We start from the raw sequence: 13130 nt of genomic DNA on the forward strand, positions 1-13130 counted from the left end.
GGTGTCAACGAAAGCTTCTTCTTGGAGGTGTTCTTTAACCTGTCTGGAAGAATGGGAGAATACGAGAGGTCGGAGAATCCCCAGCTTGAAGCGCCACTCTCCTTTCCAGAGAGCCTTCGGGCCCCCCCACCCCTTTCTCCTCCCGCCTCCCTCAGCCTGCAAGCTCAGCTACGGTTCCCAGCACTGACGTCAGCGGGCGATGACCTCAGCGCAGAGGAGGTGGCGGTAGGTGGGGGCGGGACTGAGACCGATGGCGCGCGGGGCGGGGCGGACGCCAGGCTCCGCCCCTATCCGCTGGCTGCGGCCAATGGACTCCGCCGCCGGCTCCTCCGGCTCTCGCAACAGTATGAAAGGCGTGTAGCAGGTAAAGTCCGGGCAAAGCCCTCGCGACTGGCGAGCGAGCAGAGGCTTACGGTTCGGCACGTCCCATCAGAGACCTCTCTCTGACCCCCGCCTCCGCCACCGCTCCCAGAGTTGCACACGACATGAGCCAGGCCAGCTGGACCGGGAAGAGAACAGACATGCTCCCGGAGATCGCCGCCGCTGTGGGTTTCCTCTCCAGCCTTCTGAGGACCCGGGGCTGCGTGAACGAGCAGCGACTTCAGGTTTTCAGCGGAGCTCTCCAGGAAGCCCTGACGGGTGAGCACATTGCGGAGGGTCCTGGCGCCCGTCGAACCCTGACACCGGGGTTCGGCCCTCCTCCCTGCCTGAGGCGTCTTTCCTCTCCACTTAGGGCAGGGCTCCCCACTCGAGCAGCTCCAGGACTCGGTTTCCTTCCAGCTCCCGGGGCGGCCTGCAGTCTCCTCCCCCCCCCCCCACATCCCCACCTTCCGCCCATTCCTCTGGGTCCTGTCTCTCCTCCTCGGCCCTGCTCTAGGGTCTCGGTCCGCGGTTGTTCTGGTTGGGCGCTCCCCTCCAAGCTGTCGCGGGCGCAAACACTAGGCCTGAGTGCGATCCCGAGTCCCCGGCTTATGTCCCGGAAGAGGGGGGGGGCTACCAGCGGGTCTGAGTGCGAGCTCATCTCCCTCAGTGGACCCTGAGACCCTGCAGGCAACAAAGTCTGACCGGCCGGGGGGTCCTTATGGAACAAGAAGGCGCAATTGAACCTTCTCAACAACTTGGAGTCCCAGCCGTGGTTCTTCCCGCCGCGCGGGGCTGCGCTGAGCCTGCGTCTGCTGTTGACTCAGTCGAAGTTGGAATCCGGGCCCCCTTTGTATTTTCTGCCCACCCCCTTAGCCATCTGCCACCTATTATGGTACAGAGAGAGCCTTGTACGTACTAACTGCGCTCTGCGGGCGTGTGTCGGGGTTGGGGGCGGTGCCGTGTGAGACGGAGGAGGTTGACAAGATACAAGCAGCCGCTGGCAGGGGAAGAGACCCATCTCCCAGCTGTTTCTAGCGGGTTGGCCGGCGGTCTTGGGAAGCAATAGCCATCTCTGAACGTGCCCACACAGATCCTGCCTTCTGAGGAACAACGTATGTTTCACCCAAACATCCCGGTTTTGCCTCCCTTACCCGCTGAGACAGGCCTCTGACTTTTCAAGGCAGAGGGAACCACTGAGGCACAGGGTGGGAGACATGGGTCCGACAATGATGGCAGCCTTCTTGGCCTTGAAACTTCAGCTCATAGGTCCCCAGAGGCCCTGCCTGGACATGCCAGCCCCAGTCACACCCCTCCTCCTTAAACTGGGGATGTGCCAAAGGCAATATACTGGCTACAGAGGATTGACCCAGGGCTCTGGGACACCCTCCCGATACACATAAACCCTTGTCCTGGAAGGAGGGGTTTTTCCAGATCCCGTAATTTTTTTTTCTGCTACAGTGTCAGGAGGGTTTCAGGAGGGTCCTGAAACTCATGAGAAACCATGTTGCTTACTTAAAATCACTAGGTCCCTTCCTCTCCTATCCCATCACCCCCACCCCCCTTGTGGTAGCATCCATGGCCCAACTGTTCTAACCAGTGCATATCCCCCTTGTCCTGTCTCCACAGAGCACTACAAACACCACTGGTTTCCTGAAAAACCATCCAAGGGCTCCGGCTACCGCTGCATCCGAATCAACCACAAAATGGACCCCATCATCAGCAAAGTGGCTAGCCAGATTGGACTCAGCCAGCCTCAGCTGCGCCAGCTGCTGCCCAGAGAGCTGACCCTGTGGGTGGACCCCTACGAGGTGTCCTACCGCATTGGGGAGGATGGCTCCATCTGCGTCCTGTACGAGGAGGCCCCGGTGGCCACCTCCTATGGGCTCCTCACCTGCAAGAACCAAATGATGCTGGGCAGGAGCAGCCCCTCAAAGAACTACATCATGGCAGTCTCCAGTTAGATCCCCCGCCGCCCCACCCGGCGCTCTGCTGTACTCATTCTGCTGTGACAACAGGCCACTGCATACCTCTACCTGGGGAATTGTATTTTAAGTGAAGAGTTATTTATATATATTATATATATATTATTTTTTTTAAGAAAAGGGGGGAAAAAAACCAAAAGATTTTTTTAAGAAAAAAATCCTTAAAGGGAGCTGCTTGGAAGTGGCCTCCCCAGGTGCCTTTGGAGAGAATTGTTGTGTGCTTGAGTCTGGGAGGCAGTGTCTGGAATGGGAGGGGGGAATGGTCAGGGAGGGCATGGGTCTGGCCAAGGTGAGGTGGGAGAAGCTTGGCTAGTAACCCAGGAAGATGTGAGAGGGAGCAAGCAAGGTTAGTAACTGTGAATGAGAGAGGTCAGGATCTGCCCTGGGGAGAGAAGAGAGGCTGAGTTCAAACCTCTCACCCAGGACACCTGCATCCCTGGCCCCTCTCTTACTCTTACTCAGGGGCATTCAAGCCTGGACTTAAATCATACTTTATTGCCTAATCTTCTCTTTCAATTTTTGATGAGATCCTAGGCAGAGAGTGAAAAGGCCTCTCCTGATTCCTTCTGTCCTGAGCAGCTTTTCTTGAAATCATGACTTGTTTCTAATTCTATTCTCAGGGGGCTGTAGATGTTGCTTCCCACCAAGAATACAAAGCTTTTTGTTTTGGGAGTCAGGGGAGTGAGGCAGGGGTTGAGGGTTATTGGAGTTGGGAGAGAAGGGCACTCTGCACAAAACCTTTGCCTTGCTATGAGCTGCTCTATGTGTGAGTATGTGTGGCAAATACCTTGGGGTTGATTTGCAATGGAATTTGGAATTTTGGGACCCATAGAGTATCCACTGGGATATTTTTTGGCCAAAACCTTTCTTTTTGTAACCAGACGGAAGTCTTCGTGATGCTGCCATTATCCCTTTGAGAGGTGGCTCAAAAGCTACAGGGAACTTCAGGTCCTTGAATACTGCCTTCTTTTTAAAAGCACAACACTCCTCTCTAACTGCCCCCACCCCCCCGCCGCCGCTCCTCTCCCCTTCTGGTTGGGTCATGGAGCTACCCTATTTTCTAGGACAAGAGTTCTCAGTCACTGTGCAATATGGCCTCCTGGGTCCCAGGAGGATCTGGAGGAAAACTGGCTCTCACAACCTCCTGGTGCCCTGGTGGGCTTAAGGAACCATTTCTCCCTCTGTCCTCAGGACTATGGCTGGATGCTTAGCCTTGTAGATATTCCTTGGCTGAATGGGAGAATGCCCCAAGTTCTGCAGGACTACTTGGTATTCTTGTAGGGCTGACACTAAAAGCCAAACCTTGGGCATTGTTTTTTCTCCCTGGTGCTCAGAGCACCTGTGGGAGAGGCTACTGTCTCTCTCAGTACAATCCAAATTTGTCTATAGACTTGTGCAATACTTACTGTTCTGGGTTGGAGAAAAATGGAAAATTACACAGGGAAGAAATCTCCTTCCTTCAGTTTCTCGGTGACATTAGTGAGGGATCCTCAGAAGGCCTTGAGTTTCCCAAACCCGAATCACCTTAAGAAGGATGTAGCTAGAACATCTGGTCAACCTGGCTACCCTCCTGCTGTTGCCTTTAGTGAGGAAACTTTCTCCCCACTGCCAGTCCCGTTTCCTGGATTTCTTAAATACTCAATTCTGACTCAAGGGTGCTAGTTACCAAACACTCCCCTACCCATTCCTGCCAGTACTGCCTCTTCAACTTTCCAGATCCCGAGTACCTTCCCAGATCCTTTTTCCAGTCCTTATTGCTTTAAAGTTAACTTCAGGCCAGTAGACCCAAGAGCTCATTTTCTGGTCTGTGGGTTGAAACAAAGCTGTGAATCACTGCAGATTGCTGTTGCGTCTTGTCTGCAAACAGGTCCCTGCCTTTTTATAAGCAGCCTCACGGTCTCATTCTTCATCTTTTCTCTCTTCTTTTTCACGTTCACTTTAAAGACAACACAACGCCCAGAGCTGGGCTGTTGAGCAGGCCTGTCTCTCCCGTTACGTAAAAATAAGTCGTTTGTAAGCTATTCTGACAGAAAAGACGAAGGTTACTAATTGTATAATAGTGTTTTTATATGGAAGAATGTACAGCTTTATGCACAAATGGACAAATGGACACTTTTTTTTGGTTTCTTTAATAAAAATGTAGCAGATGAAGTCGTGTGGTATAGAGAAGATAAAATTCCCACATCACTAATTTGCGTTTCCCTCAGAAGCAGATCCTTTGTGCCTCAGAGTATTTCTCTTCAGTTGGATTCACCAGACCTATCGCGTAGGTGGTAGGGACATTTCCAAGCATCCCCTCTTTCCTGGGAGATAGCTCCTTACTTCCCTTCTTTAATGCATATTCTAACTTCCCTGTGAAAATGCTAGATGGGCCAGTGTTCTAGTCTGAGCATTCCTCAGTCTAGCCAGGGCTCATCTTATGCATCCTGTTCTTCCTCCGCCTTACTCATTAGTTCATTCTGCAAGCATTTATTGTATGTGCTAGGTACTAAAATTATTAAAAATGATTAAGACTCACAGCCTGCTCACAGACTGGGATGGTAAACAGAGGACACTGAACCCCTTTCCAGGTTGGGGCAGAATTTTTCGAAATTCCTGGTCAAGCTCTCTTGTCATCTTTGGAGCTCCCACTTGGCAACCACCATTCTTATTATACAAGAGCAATTGGGCCTCAGGATACAGGCACTGGAGCTGAACATGTGACAGAAGGCCAATGTTACCAGTTAGCTAAAAAGGAGCTACTTCTGACAGCAAACACCAAGAGCATAGGTCTGTTACCCCTTATAACTCTGGCTATGTAGATAGGATCTATGCAAGGACATAGAAACACCCTTTCTCATCCCTGACTCTAGGGTTCTGCCCATGAGGTTTTGAAACAGGCTTCCCCACCCCCACTTCACTTGCTAGCTCCGCAGTTTGCACTAAGGTCACAAGTACATTTTTGACCTGGGCTATCTTTTTTCTTGGCTGTAAGTGGGCTATACTTAAACTAAATTTTAAACATGTTGTCTCATGAGCAGTGGCACCACCCTACACACACACACACACACACACACACACACACACACACTTCATTTCATACCTCCATGACCCTCATCAACAAACATGCAGTTTGACCTAGGTGTCTTAGGTGGGAGGTAGGCCTGGGAGTCTGTGTGTGATATACTGGGAGGGTAGGTGAGCCAGGAGATGGGGGTCAGGGAAGCTAGCTCATCTGTATCACAAATAGAATTGGTTAGGGACCCACCTGTGTCAAGGAGTTGTTTAAAACAATGGTCCCATTTTCATGTCTAGCTTCTAACACAAATGTCCTAGGTACTCATTTGTTAAGGACCTACCTAGGTCCTTAACAAATTAGGTTAGGGTCGAATTTTTGCCATCCTGGTGTACTCTTCTCTTATTCAGTACAAAATCAGCATCTAACTTCTTGTTTCCTAACAGCCTTCTCTCATGAAGGATATTTCATTGTTTAGTCGACGGCCTGAAATTCAGGGAGGGTTGTCTGGGGGTTAAGGGGACACTGTCACCCACCTCTGTTTCCAAGCCAGGTAAACCACAGAATGGCAGATTGGTCTTGAGGTTTCTCATGGCTCTAGGTAGAACTAACAGTCCCTCAATTTAAATAAGAGTGTTCTGTGATCAAGCAGTTTGTTATCTACTTTAGATCTGACCAATGTCAATAGGAGTGGAGAGTACCCCTTAGCCAGGTGAGGGAATAGGGGCTGTGGACAAGAATTGCTTGAGGAATTGCAGCTGGTGGCTTTTATGTGTTCAGGGACTGGGCGTTGGTTGGTCCATTCTGCTCCCAGCTTCCCCACTTGGTAAACAGTGCCAGCCTGGGAGACCTGTGCTTGGTCAGCTGCTTCTGGGTGATAAGCACCGCCCCAAAGAGTGTAGACAAGGCCCTGGGAGCTGCAGATTAAGAGCCCATCCTGGCTCCTGATAAGGAGGTTTGGGTGGGGAAGTCCTTGGTGCCGCAACAAACGAGCCCCGGGGGAAGAAACCCACTTCTGTGAGGCTGACATCTGTTCCTCGAGTAGCCTGTGGTCCGGAAAGATAGTGAGGACTCCTGGCTTCCGAGCCAGTGCTGGCACCCGGCCCAACAAAGAGTGGTGCAATAGAAAGAGTTCTGGGCTGGGGGGTAGAATCTATGGGCTGTGGTCCAGGTTCTTCTTCCTAACTAGCTATGTGAGTTCGTATAAACCCTGAAAGTTTCCTGTCTCCGAAATTAGGGGGTGGATTAGATGAACTAACTCTGTTCCTTTCTTCAGCTTCTGGTTCTAAATCATCTCCATTATCCTAGCAATTACTGGAGAGCAAATTAGCACAATTATTATCATATTTTCAGTTAGTTGAACTAAAAGTTCATTTGGGCTGGGAAGTGAAGCCAGTAATAATCTTCCCTTGTTTGGATCAGACTCCTGCCTGATAAGGTTTCAATTTCCAGGTCTAGTGAGACAGTGCTGCAAAGAGGTCAGGAGCTCAGGCCCTGGTGTCAGGCTGCCTGGAGGTCTAATCTCAGCTCTACCACCTACCTACTGGCTGTGAAACCTGGGGCAGATTACTTCACCAGGCCTCCATTTCCCCATTTGTAAAATGGGATCAAGAATAGAACCTATCTCAAAATGGTATGAGGATTAAATGAGATCCATATTCTACTTAGAATAGTGCTTTGCACATTTAAGTACTAAATAAATGAGAATTGTAGTTTTAAGTAGAAATTAACCTCATCTCTTCATGGGCTCTGAACTGGCCCTGAGACGAATAAGGACACTCTGACATTCTGATAACTGGAAGGAAACCATTATTAAATTAAAATTCCTGCTAGGGCCTCCAAGAGCAGCTACAGTTAACACCAAGAAGCCTCTATAAGTACCTGATAAATAAATGAATGAACTGATGTCTGACCTTTGTCATTCTTGCTGAAATGGACAGTGTCCTTTCCAGATATCTGATCTCATTGACCACCGAGCAGTTTTGACCTGTTGGCTTCATGTTCTGCTTGTGGAGATTAACCAAACCGGCTACGTGCTCATTCACACACCAAGTGGGTGGGGAAAGGGATTTTCCAGTAACAACTTTGCTTACCTCCATCCTGCCCATCTGTGGAATCACACCCATCTGCTCTCCCTTCCCAGAAGAGAGAAATGGGGAGATTGAGAAGGGGAAGGGTAATGCGTTCTGGAGAGTTCTGGCTTTCTCTCTGCACCATTTCTTTGCAGAGCTGGCAAAAACAAAACAAAACAAAACAAAACAAAAAACCATTTGAGCTTAGTCTAAAAGGCTACCAGGGCCCTGGATAACAATGATCTTATACAAACAAGTGTACCCCAGATGTGCAGCCAGTTCTTTCCCTTGGATTGAGAGAAGCCTGGTTCTCTGAGCTCCCACCAGCTCCAAGACATTTTGTTCCCAGCTGAAGTCTGGCTCTTCCACTCCCCACCCTCATTGCCATAAACAAGGGCGGCCTTAATTCAACCCTGGTTCAGTAAACCTGACAGGCTTCCCAGAGCACATCAGATAAGAGGAGGTTATAGCTGGGCAGGTTGGACCAAGGACTACTCTATATACCAGCAGGGAGAGCTCCTTTAAAATTTGGTGGATAGCAGGGGTGAGGGTAAGGCCAGACAGTCAATGAATGAGGATAGCTGGACAGAGGCTACAATGAACTTGGAGAGCCAGCTCAAGCCTTGTCTGAAAAGGACCCCACTCATTAGCTCTATACCAGATATTGTAATTTTTCAAGAGAAACCTGAAATGTAGACTTCTATTTGACATCTCCCTAAATTCTAAAGATGGCAACTAATTTTTTTAAAGTGTTAAGCTATTTTTTTAAAGTGCATATCAGCCTAGGCTGCCAGTTTGTGACCTATGATGCCCCTAGGAGTGGGGATGTAGAGGTTTCTGACCCCATCCCCCATACTAACAGCGAGGCTCTGCATTGAGGATATCAGTGGCTGGCTGTCACCATGGCCATGACCTTTAGGAAGGAACACCCCTAATAGAACCAAGGGCACACCTGAGGCCTCTTCCCCCTCCAAGGACTGGACTAGAAGCAGCTCTCCCTTCCCTCAACTGGTGTCCATTAACCTGCGTCTGGGACTGTGGCCTCTGGACCTTTACTCAGGGATGCTCTGCCCCTCCCCTACCCACCCACTTCATCTGGTTAACTCTTGCCTCTGAAGATTCAGAGCATCTCTTCCAGGCAACTTTTCTGTGACATTTCCCCTTCCCAGTCTGGGACATGTGTTCCCATGTTACTCAGTTCTTTCCTCTACCCTAGTCCTTATAACCCTGAGTTTACAGCTAGAATGTAGGCCAGGGACCTTATCTGAGTACTGTTTGGTGCTTAGTGGGTGTTAGTGAATATTGGTTGAATGAATGAATGTCAAAGTGGCCAAGAGTAGAGGCTAGCAGATGAAAGAGATTTAGATCAGGGATGGGAGGAAAAACTCAAGTCCATTCAGGGTCTGCCACGAGGAGTCCCAGCTCAAAATACCAACCTGTGATTGCACCTTCTTAAAAAAAAAAACAAACAATCCTTTGACTCTAGCAGCCTCTTAGGTCTTTAACCACCTGCCATTGAAATGTAAATGTCACTTAAAGAGGCGTGCACACACTTTAAGTCATAATATGGGAGAGCCTTAGTTAACAATTAACTCCCTAAATGGGCTTACCCAGAAAGTAATCACCTGGAGAAGAAAAGCCTGGGCTGCCATCAGGAAGGAATTCCAAGGTGGCAGGAGAGAGAATAGAGTCCACAGCTCCTGAACACTGATGCTGTCTACAGAAATTCTCTTCCCAATGTCTACTTGTGAAGCCAGCTATGAGGTGGTGGAAATAACTCTAGGTTTAGGAGTTGGGAAATAGGGGCCCTAGCTTCAGGTCTGAAAATAGCTAGTAATAGATGTCTTTGACAACTTAGACTGGTCACTTCCACCTCCTGAGTCTTGGTTTTCTCATCTGTAAAATGAGTCACTTATGCTAAATCACCTCTCACCATTCCATTTCCATTTCCAGATGGAACAGGAAAATCTCTGATTCTTCTGTCCCATTTAGGCCAGCACAGAGGTCTAGTCGGGCCCCTGTCACACTTGAAATAAAACAACAGCCTTCTACCTGCTCTACGACCTGGCCTGCCCAGCAGCCCGGGGCAAGTGCAAATTATTTTCATTGAGCCATTCCCTTCCTGCTGCTTTTCTTTTTCATTCTGAATCCCTAAAATGGGAATATAAGGCTCTCCCAGTCTTTCCAACCTCAAATACTCTGTGCAATGGCCTATCTGCACCAGGACCCCTCACCTTGTCAATTCTTACCTGCTCACCTTTCCTTGCAGCCACGTCCACATTTGCAAGTTTCTCTACTCTGACAATTATCACGGCCCAAAACTGCTTGTAAAAGACTTTGACACACTTTCTTCTAGGATATGAGCACTTAACCATGTGCTGAGCGCCCACAATTGCCAGATACTCTGCCTGGTGCCTTACACACAGAATGTCTCTTGTAATGTCCACAGCGCACTGTGAGATATTGTTACCTCAAGTTCACAGATGAAGAAAGCAAAGCACCAGTAACTAGAGGGAGAGGTAGTGGAAACAAATTTAAAATCAATGTGACTCTTGGGACTTCCCTGGTGGTCCAGTGGTTGAGAATCCATCTTGCAATGCAGGGGACACGGGTTCGATCCCTGGTCAGGGAACTGAGATCCCATGTGCCGCGGGGCAACTAAGCCCAAGCGCTGCAACTACTGCATCCTGCAGTCTTCATGCCACAGCTCAAGAGAAGCCCGTGTGCCGCAATGAAGAACCCACGCGCTACAACGAAAGATCCCTTGTGCTGCAACTAAGACCTGACGCAGCCAATAAATAAATAAATAAAGCTTTAAAAAAAAAAAAAAACACCAAAAAAACCTACATGACTCTCTAGAGTTTTTTCCTTCCCCTGTTGCCTCTTCAGGATACTTTTCCTGAATAATCCTGCTAGTCCTCTTTAAAAACATTCTTACCTCAGGGCTTTTCAATGTTTGTACATATGGTTTAAAACTGCTTGCACTTTTATAACACATTTCTTACTCTAGAGCCTCTTAATGATATATATATACATGTCATCTATTACTGTTTACACTTTCATAACAAAGAGTCAGCACATCTTCATGTTTTGCTTTTGGTTGAGGTCTGGTGGCTTTGCAAGCTTGCATCCCCTCTCCAACTGTTACCGTATACACCTCCACAGGGGGAACCATTGTGTTCTGTTTCTTTTTATACCCCCATGTGCCATGCACAACTTGGCATGAGACAGTCTTAGTACACTGAGTACACTGGCGGTTGAATGAAAGGATGTGCCCACAGGTGACTGCGGGGCAAGTGCCCTCTCCTCACTGCCCTCTTCTAATATCCTCCCTCCCATTCAGGACCTAAAAAGGAAATTGCCCACTTTGGGAGTTTCCTAAGAGGGGGTGAGGGAGCCCTGTGAGCTGAGTCCCCCTGCAGATATCACAGTTCCCAGCACATGGTCTACACACCAGCAAATTTGTTCTTAGGTGGATACTGATGGTAGGACTTCATTTGATCTTTTCAGTCAAATCTGTTCCACACAACTGGAACCACAACAACTTGAAATAATAAGCAATGAGTAGGCAGATATGGATGCAGATCTAGATAAATACGTTTGGAAATAAATGGAGACTTATTGTTGGAAAAATGTTTTCACATAACATAGGCTGATGCATCATTTAAGGATTCTGTCTTCATGCTTATACCATGGGTTTAAATTTACATGGTCTGAAGAGGATTAAACCTTCTGGCTGAGGGTGAGGAGGCCACGGAAGGAAGGAGAGGGGCAGAGGCACAAGCCCTCTCAGGAGTCTTTCCTTTATGAGCCTTCTTGTCCTAGCTCTAGGAAAGCTGGTGCTGGAGGGGGATGATCCCTTTCCTCTGTGTGTGTGTGGTTGGGTGGGGGGGGAGTGACAGCGCATTTGAGCAACTCAGCTGTTAGTTCTCTGCCGCTGGTGGGTTCCCAGAGAAGTGCAATTAAGCAGCCCAGCCCCTCCCCCAGCTCCTCACTGGCCTAACTAATCCTGAAAGCCCTTTCTTCTCCTGGGCAGAGCGTCCCCTTGCCAGCTGCCCATTCCTCCAGGTGTTTCCTGTAGCTCTTTGTTTGCTGGCTGGGTGGCTGAGGGCAGCGAGTGGGAGTCTGTTTTGGCTTCCCGTTAACCAATGGCAGCCAGTGTGGGGGGAGGTCTGGAGCTCCTGTATCTGGGGGGAACCGACCACAAACAGCAGCTGCCTCGTGATACCTGCCTTTCTGAGAGTGCACGAACAGTACTGGGCCCAAAGAGGAAGGAGGCTCTCTCAGCAGAGCAGGGCAGGGGCTTCAGCTGGGTCAGAACAGAGGGTCATATCGCAAGTGAAATCGCAAGTCTAGAAGCTTCCTACCTTAATTCCCTTTTCCCCAGGGGAGAGAGTCAAGGTCTAAAGTGTGAGTCACCACAGGGACCTCAGCACAAAGGCTGGTTGCCCTGGACTCTAACGCCAACATGACAAGGGCTGGTGGTGCTGGGTCACCCTCCACCATTCGCCTGCCATAAAGTGGAGTGCATTGCTTCTCAAGGCAAAGGCTGAGGGTGCAAGGGGCCGTCTTGACAAAGCCTCCGTTTTCTTACCTCAGAGCTGAAGCGACTATACACCCCATCTTCACCAAACCTCCCCAACCCCAGACAGTTGGTGCAAAGACAAACGCTGTCTTGGGTTTCTCCCTGGCCACTCTTCCCAGGAAGGTAGGGTAGTATCTGCGGTTCAAGTTTCTCCATTTTAGTTCAAGTGATCCACTCATCTGGGTGATTATTTTATTTATGTCTCCCTGGGAGGCTGTTGGCTCTGGGAGCTGGGCTGCGTATCTTGATGTTACATTGTATCTCCAGTGCTTGCATGGGGCCTGGCATGCAGTAGGTTCTCAACAATAGTGTAAATGAATGAATGGGAATGTTACCTCCTTAATCCTTTTCTGTCTTGGTGTTTGCAATGGGCTAACAGAATAACACAATAATAAATGGCGCTAGTGAGCATTCACCATGCGTATAATATCATTAAATTCTCAGAGTAACTCCATGGGTTGATATTATTACCCTTAAACTATAGATGAAGAGACTAAGACTCAGGGAAGGTGAAGCAAATTACCTACAGGCGTACTGCTAGTAAGTGACAGGGTCGGGTCAAATCCAGGACTGACTGAATAAACAGAGGGGGAAATGAAAGAAATAAAAACGAAGGCAAAACTGGATCCAGGGTTTCTTCTAATTCCCCCTGTCACCCTTAGCCCTCTGGTCTTCTGGATTCCAGGAACTTTTACACCAAGCCACAGTTCACATTGCAGGTAGTCAAAAAAAGTTAAGAAGTCTAGAATCTCAATCTTACGTATATTTTATGTCCAAACTCAGATTGCCCGTCCTCTGAACTCCTGCCACTTATCCTAGCCTTGACTGATTTTATAACAACCCTCTAAACTTTTATAGGAAGAAGTTGCTGTTCCCTCGCTTATTCATGTATATGATCTTTTATTTGTGTATGTCTTCCTTGAATTTCTTTTTTTTTAAATATGTCATATTTCAATTTGAAGGCTCTAGAGATCACCTCTGGTATTTCTCAATACCCACTGTAGCTTCTGGGTTTAATGCAGTACCTGGGTATGAAACTGAGAGCAAGAAGGGCTGGGGAACCAAGCAGTCTAGTCTATACACTTCAGTGGACTCCCCGCAGCCCCATAGGGCTCTCTCTCTCTCTCTCTGCT

The 13130-nt window shown here is 48.7% G+C and overlaps 1 protein-coding gene across 2 annotated transcripts; it reads left to right on the forward strand.

The window, feature by feature from the left end:
• Window positions 1–305: 305 nt before the first annotated feature.
• BTG2 (BTG anti-proliferation factor 2) lies at window positions 306–5243 on the forward strand. 2 transcript variants are annotated; one of them, XM_029230603.1, is made up of 2 exons: window positions 306–639; window positions 1990–5243. In XM_029230603.1, the coding sequence occupies exons 1-2, from the start codon at window positions 486–488 to the stop codon at window positions 2322–2324; spliced, it is 489 nt and encodes a 162-aa protein (XP_029086436.1). In that variant the 5' UTR covers window positions 306–485; the 3' UTR covers window positions 2325–5243. The 2 variants fall into 2 exon arrangements, 1 of the variants encoding a protein (XP_029086436.1); XR_003794630.1 differs by having other exon boundaries at window positions 401–1475; window positions 1990–2177.
• The last annotated feature ends 7887 nt before the right edge of the window (window positions 5244–13130 follow it).

Source organism: Monodon monoceros, unplaced genomic scaffold (assembly GCF_005190385.1).
Source record: "Monodon monoceros isolate NGI ecotype Baffin Bay Population unplaced genomic scaffold, NGI_Narwhal_1 Super_Scaffold_18, whole genome shotgun sequence".
Taxonomy (NCBI): Eukaryota; Metazoa; Chordata; class Mammalia; order Artiodactyla; family Monodontidae; genus Monodon; species Monodon monoceros.